This window comes from Terrapene carolina, unplaced genomic scaffold, assembly GCF_002925995.2.
Source record: "Terrapene carolina triunguis isolate 2854851 unplaced genomic scaffold, T_m_triunguis-2.0 Scaffold131, whole genome shotgun sequence".
NCBI lineage: Eukaryota > Metazoa > Chordata > Testudines > Emydidae > Terrapene > Terrapene triunguis.
The window spans coordinates 17,363,286-17,380,428 of record NW_020664482.1 but is presented as its reverse complement, the minus strand read 5'-3'; the positions used below and the strand labels follow the sequence as shown (position 1 = coordinate 17,380,428).

At 38.2% G+C, this 17,143-nt stretch overlaps 1 protein-coding gene across 5 annotated transcripts in view; it reads left to right on the top strand.

Moving 5' to 3' along the window:
* Nucleotides 1-15,811, top strand: part of ACSL4 (acyl-CoA synthetase long chain family member 4) — a 49,634-nt gene extending 33,823 nt beyond the window's left edge. For all 5 annotated transcript variants that reach the window (XM_026653033.1, XM_026653031.1, XM_026653034.2 and 2 more), the window contains 12 exons: nucleotides 631-740; nucleotides 835-973; nucleotides 2,410-2,560; nucleotides 3,854-3,977; nucleotides 5,129-5,200; nucleotides 6,397-6,536; nucleotides 7,076-7,248; nucleotides 7,467-7,541; nucleotides 8,023-8,211; nucleotides 8,771-8,885; nucleotides 10,221-10,378; nucleotides 12,787-15,811. In XM_026653033.1, the coding sequence (XP_026508818.1) occupies nucleotides 631-740; nucleotides 835-973; nucleotides 2,410-2,560; nucleotides 3,854-3,977; nucleotides 5,129-5,200; nucleotides 6,397-6,536; nucleotides 7,076-7,248; nucleotides 7,467-7,541; nucleotides 8,023-8,211; nucleotides 8,771-8,885; nucleotides 10,221-10,378; nucleotides 12,787-12,944 (1,604 nt within the window). In that variant the 3' untranslated portion in view covers nucleotides 12,945-15,811. The remainder of the gene's footprint in view (nucleotides 1-630; nucleotides 741-834; nucleotides 974-2,409; nucleotides 2,561-3,853; nucleotides 3,978-5,128; nucleotides 5,201-6,396; nucleotides 6,537-7,075; nucleotides 7,249-7,466; nucleotides 7,542-8,022; nucleotides 8,212-8,770; nucleotides 8,886-10,220; nucleotides 10,379-12,786) is intronic.
* The last annotated feature ends 1,332 nt before the right edge of the window (nucleotides 15,812-17,143 follow it).

The window sequence follows — 17,143 nt, the reverse complement described above, 5'->3', positions numbered from 1 at the left end:
GTGCATGTGGTGGTGGATATGTAGTGGTAAGTGGCTTAACTTTTTTTTCATTTTTCTTGCTTTTTGTGGTTTTTGTCAGGTAGATGTATATGTACTAATCCTAATTACTTCATAACAAGATTTTTGAGTATTACTTCCCTATTTTAATGCTTTATTGGAGGTGATGCCTTACACTGAACACCTGTTCTCTTGGAGAATTAATTCGTAAATGTGAAACCCAGTCTAGCTCTTCTCTGGTATGAAGCTTTAAGAATGGTTTATAGAAGCAGAAAAATAGAGGAGATCCTCAGGACTCAGCTCTCCCAAAGTCTTTTCCTCCCTCTGTTTGAAACTGGAAAGAACACAGATTTGTTTTTAGTTGCTTATCATGCGATCTTATGACTGAAATTACACTTTCCTCTTTCCATACAACTATTAGCATTACCATAAACTCCTTGCTTCATAAAATTCCATCATGGAAAAAACTAAAAGCTGCTTTTATTCCTCAGTGGAAAAGGATTGCAGATGAAAAGTACTCCTTCCCCTGTCTCTCTCTCTTTCCACCCCCCCAACGCTGACTAAATTATATACATTCAAAAGCTTTTGGTTTGTATTATTCTGCTCTTAAACTTATTTTTATTTATAAAACAGTTGTTACTTTATATGCCACCCTTGGTGAAGAGGCAGTAACCTATGGTCTGAATGAATCTGGAGCATCATATCTAATCACCAGTGTAGAACTTCTAGAGAGTAAACTTAAGGTAAGTTGGGAACAACTTTTTTTGTCAACTGTATTTCACTGTAATCTTATAATATACATTACTGTAAGTACTAAATTTTCTCTTTATTCAACAGACTGCATTGTCAGAAATCCCCTGTCTCAAACATATCATTTATGTGGATAAGAAGACTATCAATAAATCTGAATACCCTGAAGGACTAGAGATTCATAGTTTGCAGACAGTAGAAGAATTAGGAGCCAAACCAGAAAATTGTAAGTGAACCAAATCAGGATTACCCAAGCAGTCCAGTAAGTGATTGAACTTGATTTGGAGGGATATGTAGTGGAGGAGAAGTATGTCCATTTAACCTAAAAAGGATCTGACATTTACTGTAGAAAAATTACCAGTCCACCTCAATATTTTTTAAAAAGTGGAAAACTAAAAGTAAAATATTTTTGTTTGAGTCTTTTATCTTAATGTTACATTGTCCCAAATGGACTTTGTTTCAGATATTCCTTTATTCAGTTTAATTTTAGAATGTGACTGGCATGGTTTGACTAAGCTCACTTTCTAAAATAAGGGAAGGTCATATAGAATTAAGGTCAGGCTTGGCTATTTTTGTTTTGTTTTAATGAACATTTTAAAAACTTCATCACTTTTTTCTTCTCTTTCCTGATGACCGGGACGAGCATTTGTTTTAGAAAAGTCTTTCTGACCAATTTTGTAGCTAGAAGACCCCTAAGGCCAGGGGGATAAGCACTGGATTCCTCCCTCCTTCAGTCACTAAGAACTACAATTGGCTGGCTGGAGTGAGAAACCAGGTTCCATAAGGAGGAAGTGAGCAATTATGAGGATTTGCTTCCTGCCACCCAGGTCTACCGTCCCTGCCGGCCAGCTCCTCTGTGCTACTGGAAAGGAGAAGATGTGAGCAGTTAAAGGAGTTGGTTGGCAGGAACTGGAGGCTTATGCAAGGAAGTACACATTCAGTAGAGCTGCTTACTCTGTGGTAAGCTGCTGATTTCTTGAACTTGTTGCCAGCCCAAAGGGCTAGAGGTAGGTTTTTTTTTTTTTTTTTTTTAAATAAATGTCAAGGCAGCAAACTGAGTTAAAACAAGTTTAGTTTATTTTCAGAAGTTTATTAGCTCAATATATACTGGCTTCTGGGTCTGTTAAACTCACTTTTCCACCAAGTGTGAGATTTTTCAAGGCATCCTGACTTCAAAATATTAAAACAAAACAAAAAAAACCCCACAAACCACGTGTTTTAGCCTTTACAGCCTGGCTTTAGAGCTGTTACTAATAGAAAACTTGGTATGAGTTTGTCCCTCATCACTCCAAAGTATGAGCCTCTTCTGCACTTCTCCCAGGCTTTATTTTAAAGGGTTTGACTAGAACTTCATTAGGTTTGACCAGTGAAACTCTGCAATGACATTACACTTCTAGCCAAATCATTCTCCAACTTAACCTATTGCCTTGATTGAATCTGCTGGTGCTTGTTGTCCCTAACGGGATCTGCCACTTTTTTCTTTTTCCTGGTCTGCTTACCAGTAGAGCATCACTAACTTTGTTTGTCAGTCTTATGAAGACCAGTTAACTTAGTTTACTCTTTCTGGAGCTTCGATTTCATCTCTTAGTTTGTTCAAGAAGTAATCACTTCCTGCTAAAGTCCATGTGAATGATTTTTTCCCCCCCTTTGTACCTTTTGTAGTAGACATCCCTCCAAGCAAACCTGTTCCCACAGACCTGGCTTTAGTAATGTATACTAGTGGGTCTACTGGGAGACCTAAAGGAGTGATGATGATGCATAAGAACTTGATAGCTGGAATGACAGGCCAGTGTGAGAGAATACCTGGACTAGGGTAAGAAATGCTCAGTTGCCCCATGTATGTATAAAATACCATTTTGTTTTATTTAATTGGAATAAATGTTCCTGGATTCCAGAAAACCTATCACTTGTATAATTTTGAGATTCCTGGTGACTGTTTCTTTTAAAAATATGAACTTCAGCAAATCCTGTTTTTTATCCACTAATCTTACATCGTATATGAAGTGATATTTCTGGAATCACTTTGAATTTATCATGCTCTTGGACGCAACCATAAGTGTGTCTCTAGCTCTTTAGTCATGTTATGATGTTTCTACAACTAAATGAGGTTCAAAAAGATAGAAGACAGTATGACTTCTTTAGTTATGTCTCCTCCTGAGATGTACTTTCAAGATATCCATCATAACTGATCACTATGGGGAGAGTCTGACCATATCTTTTTGCACAGGGTATCTGTCTGTAGATTATTATTGGTTCCCTGTCCTTATCAGCATTCCTGAGAAAGTGGAATGCAGAGGCTGGTGGTTTCTAAGCAGAAATTTTTGAGCAGATCAGATAACTTCAAGGAATCTGTCAAAGGCCTGCCTATTCCGGGGGTCTGATGAGACCAGGCCCGTATAGATCCTTCTACATGTGCTATACACAATCTGCTTAAACACTTTGCTCACTTCAAGCTGGTTTAAAAGACCACTTTCATTTGGCAGCTAATTTGGTCTTTCATTTTTTAAATTATTTTTATTAAGCTTATATATTGAGATAAAATAGGCAATAAAATGAACAGAGAAATATATTAAGTTTTGGCTATTCAGTAACCAAGTAATGGCAAACTTTCATGAGGGTTTTTCAGTGTGTTGAAGGATAAATTGGTATCCCTGCACCGCCTTCTCAGCAAGTTCGTGAGGGGAATGACACCTTTGAAATGACCCCCAAATAGAAGCTAGGTTCAGCTTTAACTCCGTAACTGGGATAAGAGACCTCCCACTGGAAAGGAAAAGGCAGTTGGAGCACTAAGGACCTCCCGTGTTTCACTGCAAGAAGACTCCCTCTGCTAGAATCAGTGGGTGAAATCCTGCCCTTGTTGAAGTTAGTGACAAAATTCCCATCAACTGCAATGGGACTTTCAAATGTTGAGCTTAGAGAATTCCCAGTGTGGTTACCGCATACAGGAGAATAGACTCCAGTAGTGAACTGTTATGATGTAGACTTTTGGAAAACTAGTAATTCTGTCTTTTTGTTCTTGAATATACAATCCTCTGTTGCACTAGATGAAATATTTTCAGCCCACTCTTGGATCCCCAAGTTAATTATATAATCCTTGCTTTGCTAGACCCAAGGACACTTATGTTGGCTACTTGCCTCTGGCTCATGTATTAGAATTGACAGCAGAAATGTCCTGCGTTACCTATGGCTGCAGGATTGGATACTCCTCTCCACTCACTCTATCGGACCAGGTGAGGGGAAACTTTCAGCACAGTGGTTAAGCAAAATCTGGGTTGTTGTACTTTTTTATTTTTCTTGGTCAGTCATTTGTCTTGCAAAAATATGATATACAATGCAGTTAATGTCAAAAGCAGTAGTACCTTCTGAAAACGTAACCACAAACAAAACTAAGCTCCTGGTGAAACTGTACAATAGACCACATAACATGCATTTCTATCTAAATTTTGAGCTTTCGTCATCTTTAGGTAAAGTCAGAATTACCTGTAAATTAAAAGAAAACCAAATGACTGCATGTAAGTTTTTCTTTCTGCCTCAGTAGTTTCAGGATTACCCATTGTCACAAAAGACTAACTGCACTTGATTTTTGCTGTAGCTGGCTATGAGTGTTAAATGTTCTTTTAGTTCTATGATTTAAAAAAAAAATGATTTAACCATTGGATAATACACATAAAAGAAAATTAGTTTGTCTAAAAGCTCTGCTGAGCCTGCCCTGCCTGGCCAGTAATTGCTTTATAAATCACTAGTTTGCCCCTTTAGTCAGCTTTTGGTTCTCTTTTGCTTGCCTAATAGTTGTCAACGAGGTGAAACCCATAGCAGAAAATCCTCCATTAGCTGACTGAAGGGGCAGAGGTACTTGGCTGGAAATGGGTAAATGATCAATGAAAGGCTGCAATATGTATCTGCAGCCTCCAAATGTAAATAACTGAGAACACCATACACATGCTGAAGAATGTAATAAAGTAGAAGAGAAAATGAATACAAGTTTGTTATGCAAACTAGCCAGCAGATGCACAGCTTGGAAACACTGAGGCACCAAGAAAACAACAAATCAATGTCCAATGGATTTGTAGGGATCATCATAACTTGGTTCCAATTGAAAATCACCCCCTTGAAGTCACACCATACAAAAGAAAATACTAGAAGGATAAATAAAGAAAGCAAAAACGATACATATAACGTGGCTTGTTCTAGCAGGCTTTGATTTCAGCAGATATATTTGGCATGAGATGAAGCTGACAATATACCTTTCTGCTCCACCCCACTGAGAAAATAATAATCTGGGGAAGGAGGGGGAGAACTTCAGAAACTGCACATTAGGTTTTCTCCCCTAACCAGTCACCAGTTTCTCAGTTTAACGTCTTCACGTTTGTCTTTATTTCAGTCAAGTAAAATTAAGAAGGGAAGCAAAGGAGACTGTACTGTACTGAAGCCCACACTCATAGCGGCTGTGCCTGTAAGTATGAGAAGGTAGAGGACATGATTAAGGCTACGTTTTAGTCATGGGTATTTTTAGTAAAAGTCATGGACAGGTCACTGGCAGTAAACAAAAATTCATGGCCCGTGACCTGTCCATGACTTGTACTATATACCCCTAATTAAAACTTGGGCCGGGAGGCTGCGGGTGCTATGGGGGGAGGGGAGGCGGGGGAAGGGGGGCAGGTGGCAGTGCATGGCCTGGGACCCCACTGGTGCTGGAGAGGGGTTGGAGGGGCTGGCAGCCTGGAGGGGAACCGCAGCCAATGGGGGCTGCGGGGGTGGTGCGTGCAAGCACAGGCAGTGTGCAGAGCCCCCGGCCCTCCACCTAAGAGCTACAGGGACATGCCAGCCGCTTCTGGGGGAGCTCCCCTTCCCCCCCCCCCACCCAAGATAAGTGCCACCCCGCAACCCAACTCCCTGACCCAGCCCTGAGCCCCCTCCCACACCCAAACTGCTGCTGCTGTTCGGGCAGCCCCTGAGCCAGCCGCACCAGCCCCTGCAAAAGTCAGAGATTATGGAGAGTCACAGAATCTGTGACCTCCATGACAGACACGCAGACTTAGACATTAGCAAGGACATTTTTATTTTTCCATATATTCACTCCAGCAACATCACTAGATGGCTAACAACATTGATGTGAAGAGTGTTTAAAAAAAAAGTCTAAGGTTTAAGATGCAGCTTGTAGAAGTGAGTCAGTGGTACTGTTAACTATTGGAACACTTCTAAATGGTCTCAGAGGTAATTTGGTTACTTGCCCAGGACTGATTATAGCAATTCAAGGCCAGATTGCCATACTAAAATGTTTTACTATGTGAGGCTTTTTCTTTTTCCTAGGCAATCAACTTCATAACTTAAAAGAGGTTTATGAGGTGGGATGGATGAGGAAAGGAAAAAATGTGACCTTGTCCTCCATTTCCGTTACCCATTTCCACACATTATTCTACCACCTTGAATAGTCCTGAGATGTAATAGAATATAAATTCATTAAATAGATGACATATTAAGGGAAAATGTTAAGTATTATACAACAATTTGGCAGAGACTGCATAGCTAAAGTGAAATCATCCATTTAAAATGAACAGTACTTTTCTGGTTTTGTTTTTTAGTTAGGTTTGATGCATGTTTTCAATCAGAAGTAGTAATTCTTTGTCCCCTTTTCAATCTTCGCTGTAGGAAATAATGGACCGAATTTATAAGAATGTCATGAGTAAAGTCCAAGAGATGAACTATATTCAGAGAACTCTGTTCAAGATAGGCTATGACTATAAACTGGAACAGATCAAAAGGGGGTATGATGCACCTCTGTGTAATATGTAAGTACAGTTAAAGGTTCAAATATCTTCCAATGTATATAATTTATCAGAGATTAAGGGGTGACTTGATCACAATCTATAAGCAATTCTCCTTGTGTAGGTAATCTGGTACTAGAGGACTCTGGGCTAACAAAGGCATAACGAGATCCACTGACTAAGTCTAATTCAGAAAAGTTCAGACTGAAAATAAGATGAAAGTCTAACAGTAATCATTGAAACACATTACCCAGGAATGTGGTAAATTTTTCATCTCTTGGATTTTTTTAAAACAAGACTGGATGTCTTTCTAAAAGAAATGCTCTATTTCAGCTACAAGATATTGGGCTAGATGCAGGAGTTACTGCGTAAAATTCTATGGCTTGGGTAATACTTGACAGACTACATCATCATGATGGTCCCTTTGGGCCTTTAAAATCTGTGAATCTTATTACTTGTTAGATGTGTCAGCTGAATAGGTAAGGAGGGATATTAGAGTCTCTAGCCTTTCCTGCAAAGGAGCAGAACAAGTGATATTTATACATGGTTTCTTTTACCTCAAGACTGCTGTTTAAAAAGGTAAAAGCATTGCTAGGAGGAAATGTGCGTATGATGCTTTCTGGAGGAGCACCTCTTTCGCCTCAGACACAAAGGTTCATGAACATCTGTTTCTGCTGTCCTGTTGGCCAGGGTTATGGATTAACAGAAACCTGTGGAGCTGGAACAATTACTGAAGGTATGTTAACATACTCTTGGAAATATGCATGTTTAATGTAGATGTGTGAATTCTTTAATTTTAAAGTATATTGAAAACATTTGTAGCTCTTAACTTCTAGAGAATAACTTGAATTAATAGCTACCTTCCTATTCCAGCTCTGTGTTTACATTTCAATATTGTCAGATTAAAAAAAACCTTTGGCCACCATCTTACTGTTCCTTTCTAACTTCCCATAGTTTCTGACTATAGCACTGGCAGAGTTGGGGCTCCTCTTATTTGCTGTGAGATTAAATTGAGAGACTGGAAAGAAGGTGAGAACTTTTTTTTTTTTCCTTTCAGCACATTCTACTTAATTCTTTCAGTGAATCTGGCTGCTAGTTTCAAGCTACAGGTAAAACATGAATATGAACCGTTCTTGTCAAAATGTTCAGCTGGAGTTCAAACCTGAAGATACACAGCAAACAGATAGTGATGACAAACTGCACAGCTACCAAGCCTTTCAGATTCATGCAAATACATGATCACTATTGCATAATATGTGTAAGAGTATAATATTTTGATCTCCAAGTAACTAGTTTTACTGTTGCCTAGCCTGTTTTCCTGCTGTCCGCATAATCAACTGTCGATGTTGATGTAATTGAGTATTAGCATTTTGTGATCTCTTGATAAATGGATAATCACTTTATATTTTTCTGTTTTATTTTGTGTGTGGATTCTTCAATATTTGCCTGGGAGAGGAATGTATATTGTATCATTCTGACTTGAAAACAGTTTTACTTATCTGACTTTCAGGGGGCTACACTTGCAGAGACAAGCCTAATCCTAGAGGAGAGATTATAATAGGTGGACCTAATGTCTCTATGGGATACTTTAAAAATGAAGAAAAGACAGAGGATTTCTCCGTGGATGAAAATGGCCAGAGATGGTTTTGTACTGGAGATATTGGAGAATTTCATCCTGATGGGTGTCTGCAGATCATAGGTTGGGAGTTTACACTTTTTGCCAATTTAAATGCCAGTTAAGCAAGAGCATAACCTCACCCATGTGAATAGTCTCATTGAAGCCAGTAGGACTACTCATGCTTAAAGCTACACACTTCAGTAATTTGCTTAATCATGGTGTTAAAACATGTTCTCAAAATTTAGTGATTGTGCGAAGCCCTGAAACTGATGCTGTTGTCTGTAATCTCATTTACTGTCTCTACTCAGCCTTCACTTTGAAAATTCCCACTTCGTTTTTATGTATTAATGGCTAAAGTTTAGATTCTCAGTGACTTTTAATATTAGTTGCAAGTCTGAAAATTACTTCTTAAGGGTATTTTTTAAAATGGACATTTCCTTAAAAATTAAATGCTAACAGCTTCTAGGTGATTTGTTTGGCATTCTTTCTCTTGTATTTTTTTTTTAAAGTCTTTTGCATGGTATTCCATTAAAATTAAATAAGCATTTAAAATGTGGTACTTAAACTATTTTAACTGAGTATATACAAGTGGAGGAATCTAAACTCCTTTAAAGCAGCATGCCTTTCTAACTGTTCCTAGATCGAAAAAAAGATTTGGTGAAGTTGCAAGCAGGAGAATATGTATCTCTGGGTAAAGTAGAGGCAGCACTGAAGAACTGTCCACTTATTGACAATATATGTGCTTATGCCAAAAGGTAAGAGTTACGTTAATATTCTCTCTTCACCTCAAACTCATTTAGGGGCATTCTTTTATTTAATGCTTGATTTACCTATGGTATTCAAAAATCCTTCGTCTGAAATGCAGATTGTAGGCCTAATTCTCCAGAACACTAAGGCCCTCTTACAGCACTAAAAGAGTAAAGGGGATGGAAATACCCCTGAGGCTGCTCTCTCTCCTCCCTCCCTCTCTTTCCCCCCCCCCCCCCCCCGCATAAAAGTTCTATCCTGGCCCTGTTCCCAACAAGCCTTGTAGGGAGTAGGAGGGAGGGGTGTGGTCAGTGTGCACTATGCTACAGCTGTCTTCTGCATACACAGGCCTTTCGAGAACAATGGGAAGCAATGTGTAAATTAGCATAGGGCTGAGGCCAAGCAGGTTCCCAGCTGCACCAGAATAGGGGAAGTGCAGGATCAGCTTAAAGCTCCCTTGATGTGCGTATGTGTTTCCCACCACAACTCCCCTCATTACTGTCCATGGGTGGCACGTGAACCACCAGCTGGGGGAGGCTAGTCTCCCCTTCCCTCCCCCCCCTCCCCCCACGATGGCCATGGACCCAGTCCCACGGCTAGCTCCCCCAGCCCCAAAGGAGCGCCAGGAGGGTGGGCAGCGTGCGGCCCCAGCCTGGGAGGGCGGGCGGCTGCAGCCTCCCCAGCTCTGGAGCGCGGGAAGGCGGGCGGCGCGCAGCCTAAGCCTCTCTAGCCGGAGCACTAGGGGGGTTGGAGCTGGAGGACTGGAGCTGCATGCAGGGAGCACTCACTGCAGGGGGTGGGACCATGGCTGGCTGTTTGGGGAGGCACAGCCTCCCCCAGCCTATGCGACCCGCCGCCTATGTTCCTGCTCCCAATGCAGGGACAGGGAAACTGAAAATACCAGCCTTCTTACTAAACATAAGTATAATCTATTGTTTATAGATGGTTTTGGCGTTCAGTCCAAATGCTACAGTGGTGTTTATCTTGACACTTAAAGCCTGATCCAAAGCATTTTCCGTGGGCTTTGGAAAAGTCCCCCACCTTCCCTTAGGAGTAGATGGTGAGACTTTACTTGCACTCACTTGCTGGATACTGGATTTAGTAGAGACTCTGGACCATTCTATAACTTCTCTCTAGATCTAAATATGAGACTGATTGAATCCAGTCACTTATTAAAAAACCTTCATGATAAAGGTTGAATAGTGTGGAGGGGGGAGGAGAGGAAGAAATTCGCTATCTATCTGAAAGCACTGGGGAATATTTACTTAGACTCAAGTAATTGTTGACAATCTGAAATTCTTCTTACTTGCCTGTTTTTTTCTTGTCCTCTCATCCTGTTTTAGTGATCAGTCTTATGTGATCAGTTTTGTGGTTCCTAATCAGAAGAAGCTGACTGTATTAGCTGAACAGAAAGGTGTCAAGGGAACTTGGGTGGAAATCTGTAACAATCCTATCATGGAAGCTGAGATATTGAAAGAGATTAAAGAGGTGGCAGATAAGAGTGAGTATAACTGAATTGTTTTGTATACTGTACTAAGCCAATTTCACATGAAGCTGAAAAGGGGCAGCAAAACATCTGTAGATATAGTCCTCTCGCCCATGTTTTCTAACTTGCTGGGAAATCTGTGGAACATGTTACCTCTGGATGTAGTTGGTAAGATTTGACTCTATTCAAAATTCTCTGAATGTGAGTAGAGGAGCACACTTTCGGGCAGTTTTCTTGTTCCTAAAGCAGGACACTAGGAATCCAGTCCAGTTGGTTCTAAAACGTTCTGCTAATCCTTGTTGTAGTGCTGAATGAATGGCCAAAAGCTGGTCTGGCTGCTCTCTAACATAGCCTATGAGGCCAAAGAAACGTAGGGTGAATTTTCAAGGGTTTCAAGGAACAAGGAAAATTAATTGAGACTTTATGGCCAAACAGGAAACACTAAAGATGGTATTGGGTTTTGTCTCAATTTCACTTATTCTGGCAATAACCGTACTAATAGAGTACACATTAAACACTCTTTCATCACTTTATTCCTACAAGATGAGAATCAGCCTATTTTAATCAGGACAATAGGTTAAATAACATTTACAATACAATTCTAAGAGGATGGTAGGCAGTGCTAAGTTTTTGTTTTGCATGAGTTTTGTTAAATTTCCATGTGTCCCATTGAACTGGTGAAAAACTTAACTCTATATTACTGTGTTACATGTAAATCATAAAATGTTTTCCACATAACTTTTTTTTTATTCTTGTTTGGCTTATAGAAAAAAATCCTTGACGGCACTAATGTTTTAGATAGAACTAAGGCCAAGATTTTTCCTTTGGCCTTCGTTCCAAGGGAACATTAAACTAATCATCTTGGAATTAGTTTTTAGCAGAACATTTTGTAGTTCAATCACAAAAAGGCATATATCTAAATGAAAACAAAACTATATTGCAATAACAGTCTAAAGTTAAAGCTATAAAGTTAGGTCATACAGCAGGAGCTTTGTGGCCACTGATTCTAATAATTGTACAGTTACTGCCATCTACTGGTTGTATTGTGATAGCCTGTTTTGGAAATTCAGTTTCTAATTGGGCGTGGTGGTTTTATTTCAGTTTCATTTTACTCTGTTTTGCTGAAGTATTAACATTATAAAGCCAATATCCTTATTTATTGTTATTATGGTTAATTATGATAGTGCCAAAGGGTTACCTGAGATTGGAGCCCTATTATGCTAGGCCCTGTATAAACACAGAATAAGACAATCCCTACTCTGAAGAATACATAATCTAAAAATGTTAAATGACTTTCAGCATTTCCATTGATAATTCATTTTCAAGGGTTCATAATTTGGCCACTGTTGGCTGCAAGCAAGGATTTCTCATTTGAGGGAACTGACTTTTTTTAAGAGCCATGTGGACTTTAAATGACACTAACAAAAGTAAGGAAATGCTTGCTCACTTTGGAACTCTTCTGATTTAACAACTTCATTTCTAAGAATAAAACTTACCCCATTTAGTCTATGCTGGAACAGACTTTTTTGGCAATTTGTTTTTTCCCCCCTAAGAATATTTTTAAAAGACACAGAAAACCAACAGATGAATTAGCATCGTTATCCATGGACTGTACATTGGAAACAAGTATGTCCCCTAAACATGTTTTGAAAATCTTACCCCTCTGCATGTTATGACTAAAGTGTGCATGCAGTGTTGTCCATAATGTGAGAGTGCACACGTGTATATGCACACATCCCTAGCTTAGACTGTAGTTGGATTTGTGTGCGCACACACTTTTAAAAGTTGTCAACTGTGTTCTACTAAAATATTCTACAAAACTGCACAGTAAAAAATATATGTATAAAACTTGGGTGGATCATCATATCCTATCGCATGGTATGAGTACAATCAGTTTCATCCTTCAATTGCTGCTGTGAATAATAATAATCATGGGCCTGATCATGTAATCCTTGCTCACAGCTAACTTCCTAGTGCATGCTACAGCCACTTTTTTTTTTTTTTTATACCCGATTTTGCCTATAATGCAGTCTCTTTTGAGGTAGGGACTCATTTGTTTTGCACTTTTCATTTAGCGTGAAACTTTGTTACTGCTTTGAGATTTTATTCTGTGATCCTCATTTGTTTGGCACTTTTTTTTATTTACAGTGCCAATCCACTGGAGCTGTACAAAAGATAAATGCTATGGCATGTGTTACTAGAATACTTGGATGTAATAGCAAATACTAAGTATTACAACCATAAGTTTGCATTTTCTTTCTTCAGTGAGTTGCTTCCGTGACTGTATTGATATGAAACTATTCCACTATATAGTACAGCAGACTACTGAATATAAGTCTTATTCCTGTTCATGAAGTTGTATAAATCAGTGTTTTATCTGTGAATGTAATCATAAATGTGTTTTGTTTTTATTGCCCCTGCAGTGAAATTAGAGAGATTTGAAATACCAATCAAAGTACGGTTAAGCCCTGAACCATGGACCCCAGAGACTGGTCTAGTAACTGATGCTTTCAAATTGAAAAGGAAGGAATTAAAGAACCATTACCTCAATGATATCGAGCGAATGTATGGAGGCAAATAAACGTCTCAGCTACATTGACTAGAAAGTTCTGCAGAAAGTTCCTTCTCATACCCTACAGGACAGAACTCAAGCCTCAGAATATTGGACATCCTTGTGTACTGTAGATACCACAGGTAGTTCAGACAGTATATGAAATCAGTGAAGACCTACCTAACCTGTAAAGCCAGATCCTGTGGGGAAAAACACTTGCTTACGGAACCAAACTTTCTAGCTGCTAGCAGAAAACACTTACCTACTTTAAACTGTTTCATTCGATCACTTCCACCTTGGAGTTAGATGTGATCATGTGAAGCAGTGTGACTTGATAACCTGATTTCCACTGCTGCTTCTATACCATATTCCAACTGCTTTCCCATCTGTTCTTCTCCAATTCCCCATACAAATATGAAAATGAGTTAAAATGTAAATATGACCATTCCTACATCAGAGAAAGGTACTTGGAGAGGGGAAAAAATAAACATATTTAAGATTTGCACTTCTTATATAAAAAGTTAAGATGAAGTAGGAAAACGTTAGATACAAAGCATTGCAGCTTTCGCAAAAGTATTGGTGTAATATCTTATCTCAGGTCCTGTCCTAGATTAAATGAAAATGAATAGTTTAACTTGAACCTGATCTGTTTATCAATGTTACCTAAAAGGCCAGTACAGATGTATAAAGCTCTTTTTAGAATTTGAGTTCATGGAAGAGGGAAAGAAATCTGAGGTTATTGCACTGCATTTAAGCCCAATTCTAGATTCTGCTATGGACCCTTTGTATTCAGAAGCTGTGAGCCAGAAGGGTAGCTTAAAATACCACCTCTCCCCATCCTACCCCAGTTATGTCCTGCATTGAGCTCAGGTTGACAAGATCCAAGACTTGGGCCTATTGATTATTAACACTCGTACTACAGAATTTATTCAAGGCCACAGAATTAATTACATGGCACTGAAAATGCATTACTGACAGTAGAATGAATCTTCTGCACATCCAGTTATATTATGAATATTTTCAGTGCCTAAAAAGGAATATAAAATACTTACTGAAATAAGAAGGGTGAACTGAAAGGCTTTTTTAAAATCAAACTAGTCAGAATTTTATTCTTCAAGAGTGTTCTATGAACAACTTATCTCCAGTAGACTTTAAATGTTCTGAAATATTTTTTTATACTTGCCACGATGTCTTTTTAATTCAAAACAGCATTTTCAACTTTGACACAAAGATTAAAAAGCAACAGTTCTTGCAGTGGGATTTTTTTTTGTTAGTGAGGTCATCAGCTAGCATATAGAACTGAGGTCTTACAGACAAGTAAAGACAGAACTAACATTCAGATCATTTTTTGTCTTTAAACAGCTATGAACCTTTTAAGTCAACATTCTGTTATTGCTTCGAAATATTAGGCCCTGATCCTCCAAATGCTTAGTTATATATGTAGCACTACCCACATGAGTAAAGTTATGAGTAAAGCTAAACATATGTAAGAATTTACAGGATCAGGGCCTAAAACATTTTGTATTACTTTTTAATAAGTTATTACTGTTCATCTTTTAAATATGTCAATCAAAACAAGCCACAGTTGGAAGCCAAGCATTTCCCATATTCTTCTTTTACTTACAGTTGATGAACTTGGTCTCTAGTTAGGGATTTTTGTTCATTAAACTTGTTAAAAGAAGAGAAAACACTTGAGGTAGAACTTTGTCTTTCTGTTTGTGAAAATGTTTGTTTTAAAAACTGGAAACTGTAGAGATGCTGAAGTGGGAAGGAGGCAAAATAATACAATAATGGTTTGCCATTGAGTGTGCAACATCCCGTACTGTTTCTTCAAAATCCTTAGTTAGCACTCTGGGCTCATGTATCTCTCTTAGATGTTCCCACTTGAACCATAAATACTGTAAAAAGTGGAAGCTCTTGTGACTGTTCTACTTTAAATTTCTTTCTTAATCATTTTATATATGTTGCTAACATTTTGTACAGATGTGGCTCTCAACTGTGATATTATAACTTACTTTGATCTAAAGTATTTATAAAATAGATTTTGTCTATTCATAATATTTAAATGTTGTGTATATGATGGTAAAAAGGAAAATTATCTGATATTGTCATTGTAAAGAGTGAAGGGTTTTATATGAAACACATCTTCAGTATATAGTGATTTTAAAAAACAATCAGGGCAAGATTTTCCTTCTGTGAGGTGTATGTGTGAATCCCTTTTTCCCAGCTCAACCAACTTTCAAAGTGAAAATAAATCATGGTTATGGATTGGTTAACCATAAGCTCTTGGACTGTCCTTTCCTCTGGGACCAATTTCTTTTTAAACTTTCAAGGAACTTTTTATTTATTTTTACATGCATAACTCCTCTAGTCAAACCACAACACTGCCAAGTGATTTGCTCCCCATCCCCAGGGGGTTTTAGCAAAGTCAATTTAAAGTTGGCTGCTGCTAGTTGTGCATGGACTTTCAACAATCATTAAAGGGGACCAGAAAAAGGCCTCTTTTCCTTAAACAAACACATACACTTGTTTATGAATACAGGAAATACTGCCCATGTCAATAGTGGCTTTTCAGATTATTAGTCTTGAAGACATGTTAGTTTTCTTTCTGTATTAAAATTATTCATTGTTAAAGAACTAAAATAGCTTTTAGATCACTTAAACACAACAAAAACTGTAATTAAACAAATGTAAGAAATAGCTAGTTATGTGCACTTAGATCTGATGGCAGATCTTATTAATTGCTTTTTTTAAGCACATATAATGTATTTATTGGGCCTCAGTAGTTTCCCTCTATTGTACCCATATGTTTTCATTGATGGGGATCATTATTTTCAGTGTGTATGAAAGTTAAAGTAATCTTTCAAAGATGGAATACAGTTGAATTGGTTCTTGTTGTCAAAGTGTTTGAGAGACTGCATTTTTGCACAACACAATCTTAGATCACAGTTTTTAGATCAATATGTAAAAGAGTTTCTCTAAACGGAATACAGAGAAGTGGCCCATGCGCTCATGATGGGCAGAACAGGTATCTTAAATTTCAGATAATTGCATCTTTTTACCTACATCCTTTTGATATCAAAGGAAGGGCTTGATCCTGCAAACACTTTTAGTGCTTTCAAGGGGACTATGCACAATAGTACAAACTCCACAGGTATTAAGCATTTGCAGTGCATACTGTAAGAATTCTAAGAGGTGACTCACTCAGGGGGTTTGGGGATGCTCTACAGAATAAAAACAAATCTGCACTGATCCTTATGTTGCTTTAAGAAAGTAACTCCTCTCTGTATGTAGGAAGTATGGAAACATTGGGAAATAACTTAGTACTGGACAGTAGACATTTCTTACATTTAAGGAAAAAAAGACTTCAAACACTGCAAATATTTACAACAAATCTTGACAGTTATAGAAACAAAGACGGTGTTGCATACAATACTTGCCCCTTAACAAGAACTACAATTCTGTGACTTACTGTTCATTGTACATAACCATGGAACTTATTAAGTTGCTTCTGGAAAAAGTGTTTTAATATCCTGACAAAGTAGTATGGCATATACAGAGAGGAGAGGAAGTGTTCTGTTGGTGGATGATAGTTTTACAAAAACATTTAGCAACTAACATTCAATACAACACTAACAAAAAAAAACCCACACAGCTTTCATCAACACAGATGGTGTATTAAGGTAAGGGCTTGGCTTCTGGTCCAACAACTATACTGAGCTGCAATGGAAGCTGGTCCATGTCAGCCAGTTGCTAGATGTATAAAAAGGTTAGGAACGTTCAGGTCTGGGAAAGCGGGTTCAAGCCAATCTCTAATAAAAAGCCATCGCCGAATGGCTGAGTGATTTGATAAACACTGGCTTAGAGCGGTTAAAATGGTGTTGGTTGGCAAAGCTACTTCTATGAATTGATTACTTAAAGCTTCTTTCTATTAAGTACTATTTATATACTTTAAAAAAAAAGCTCATTTCCGGGAGGCTTGAGGTGAAATGTTGTAGAGCTGACTAAAAAAGAAACATTTCCTGTAGAAAACTCCATTTTTCATCAATTTCAAATTCCTAGACATTTTCCCCAAACATCTCCATACGTGAATCTGATCATGTAAAGGGCAGACCTATTAAGATGCTGTAGCTACTTTATATAGCAGAACCACACTAACTTTGGCTTTATTTTATTTTAGCCATATTTTTCTATAGAATATTTAAAAATGCATTTAAAATATGACCTGA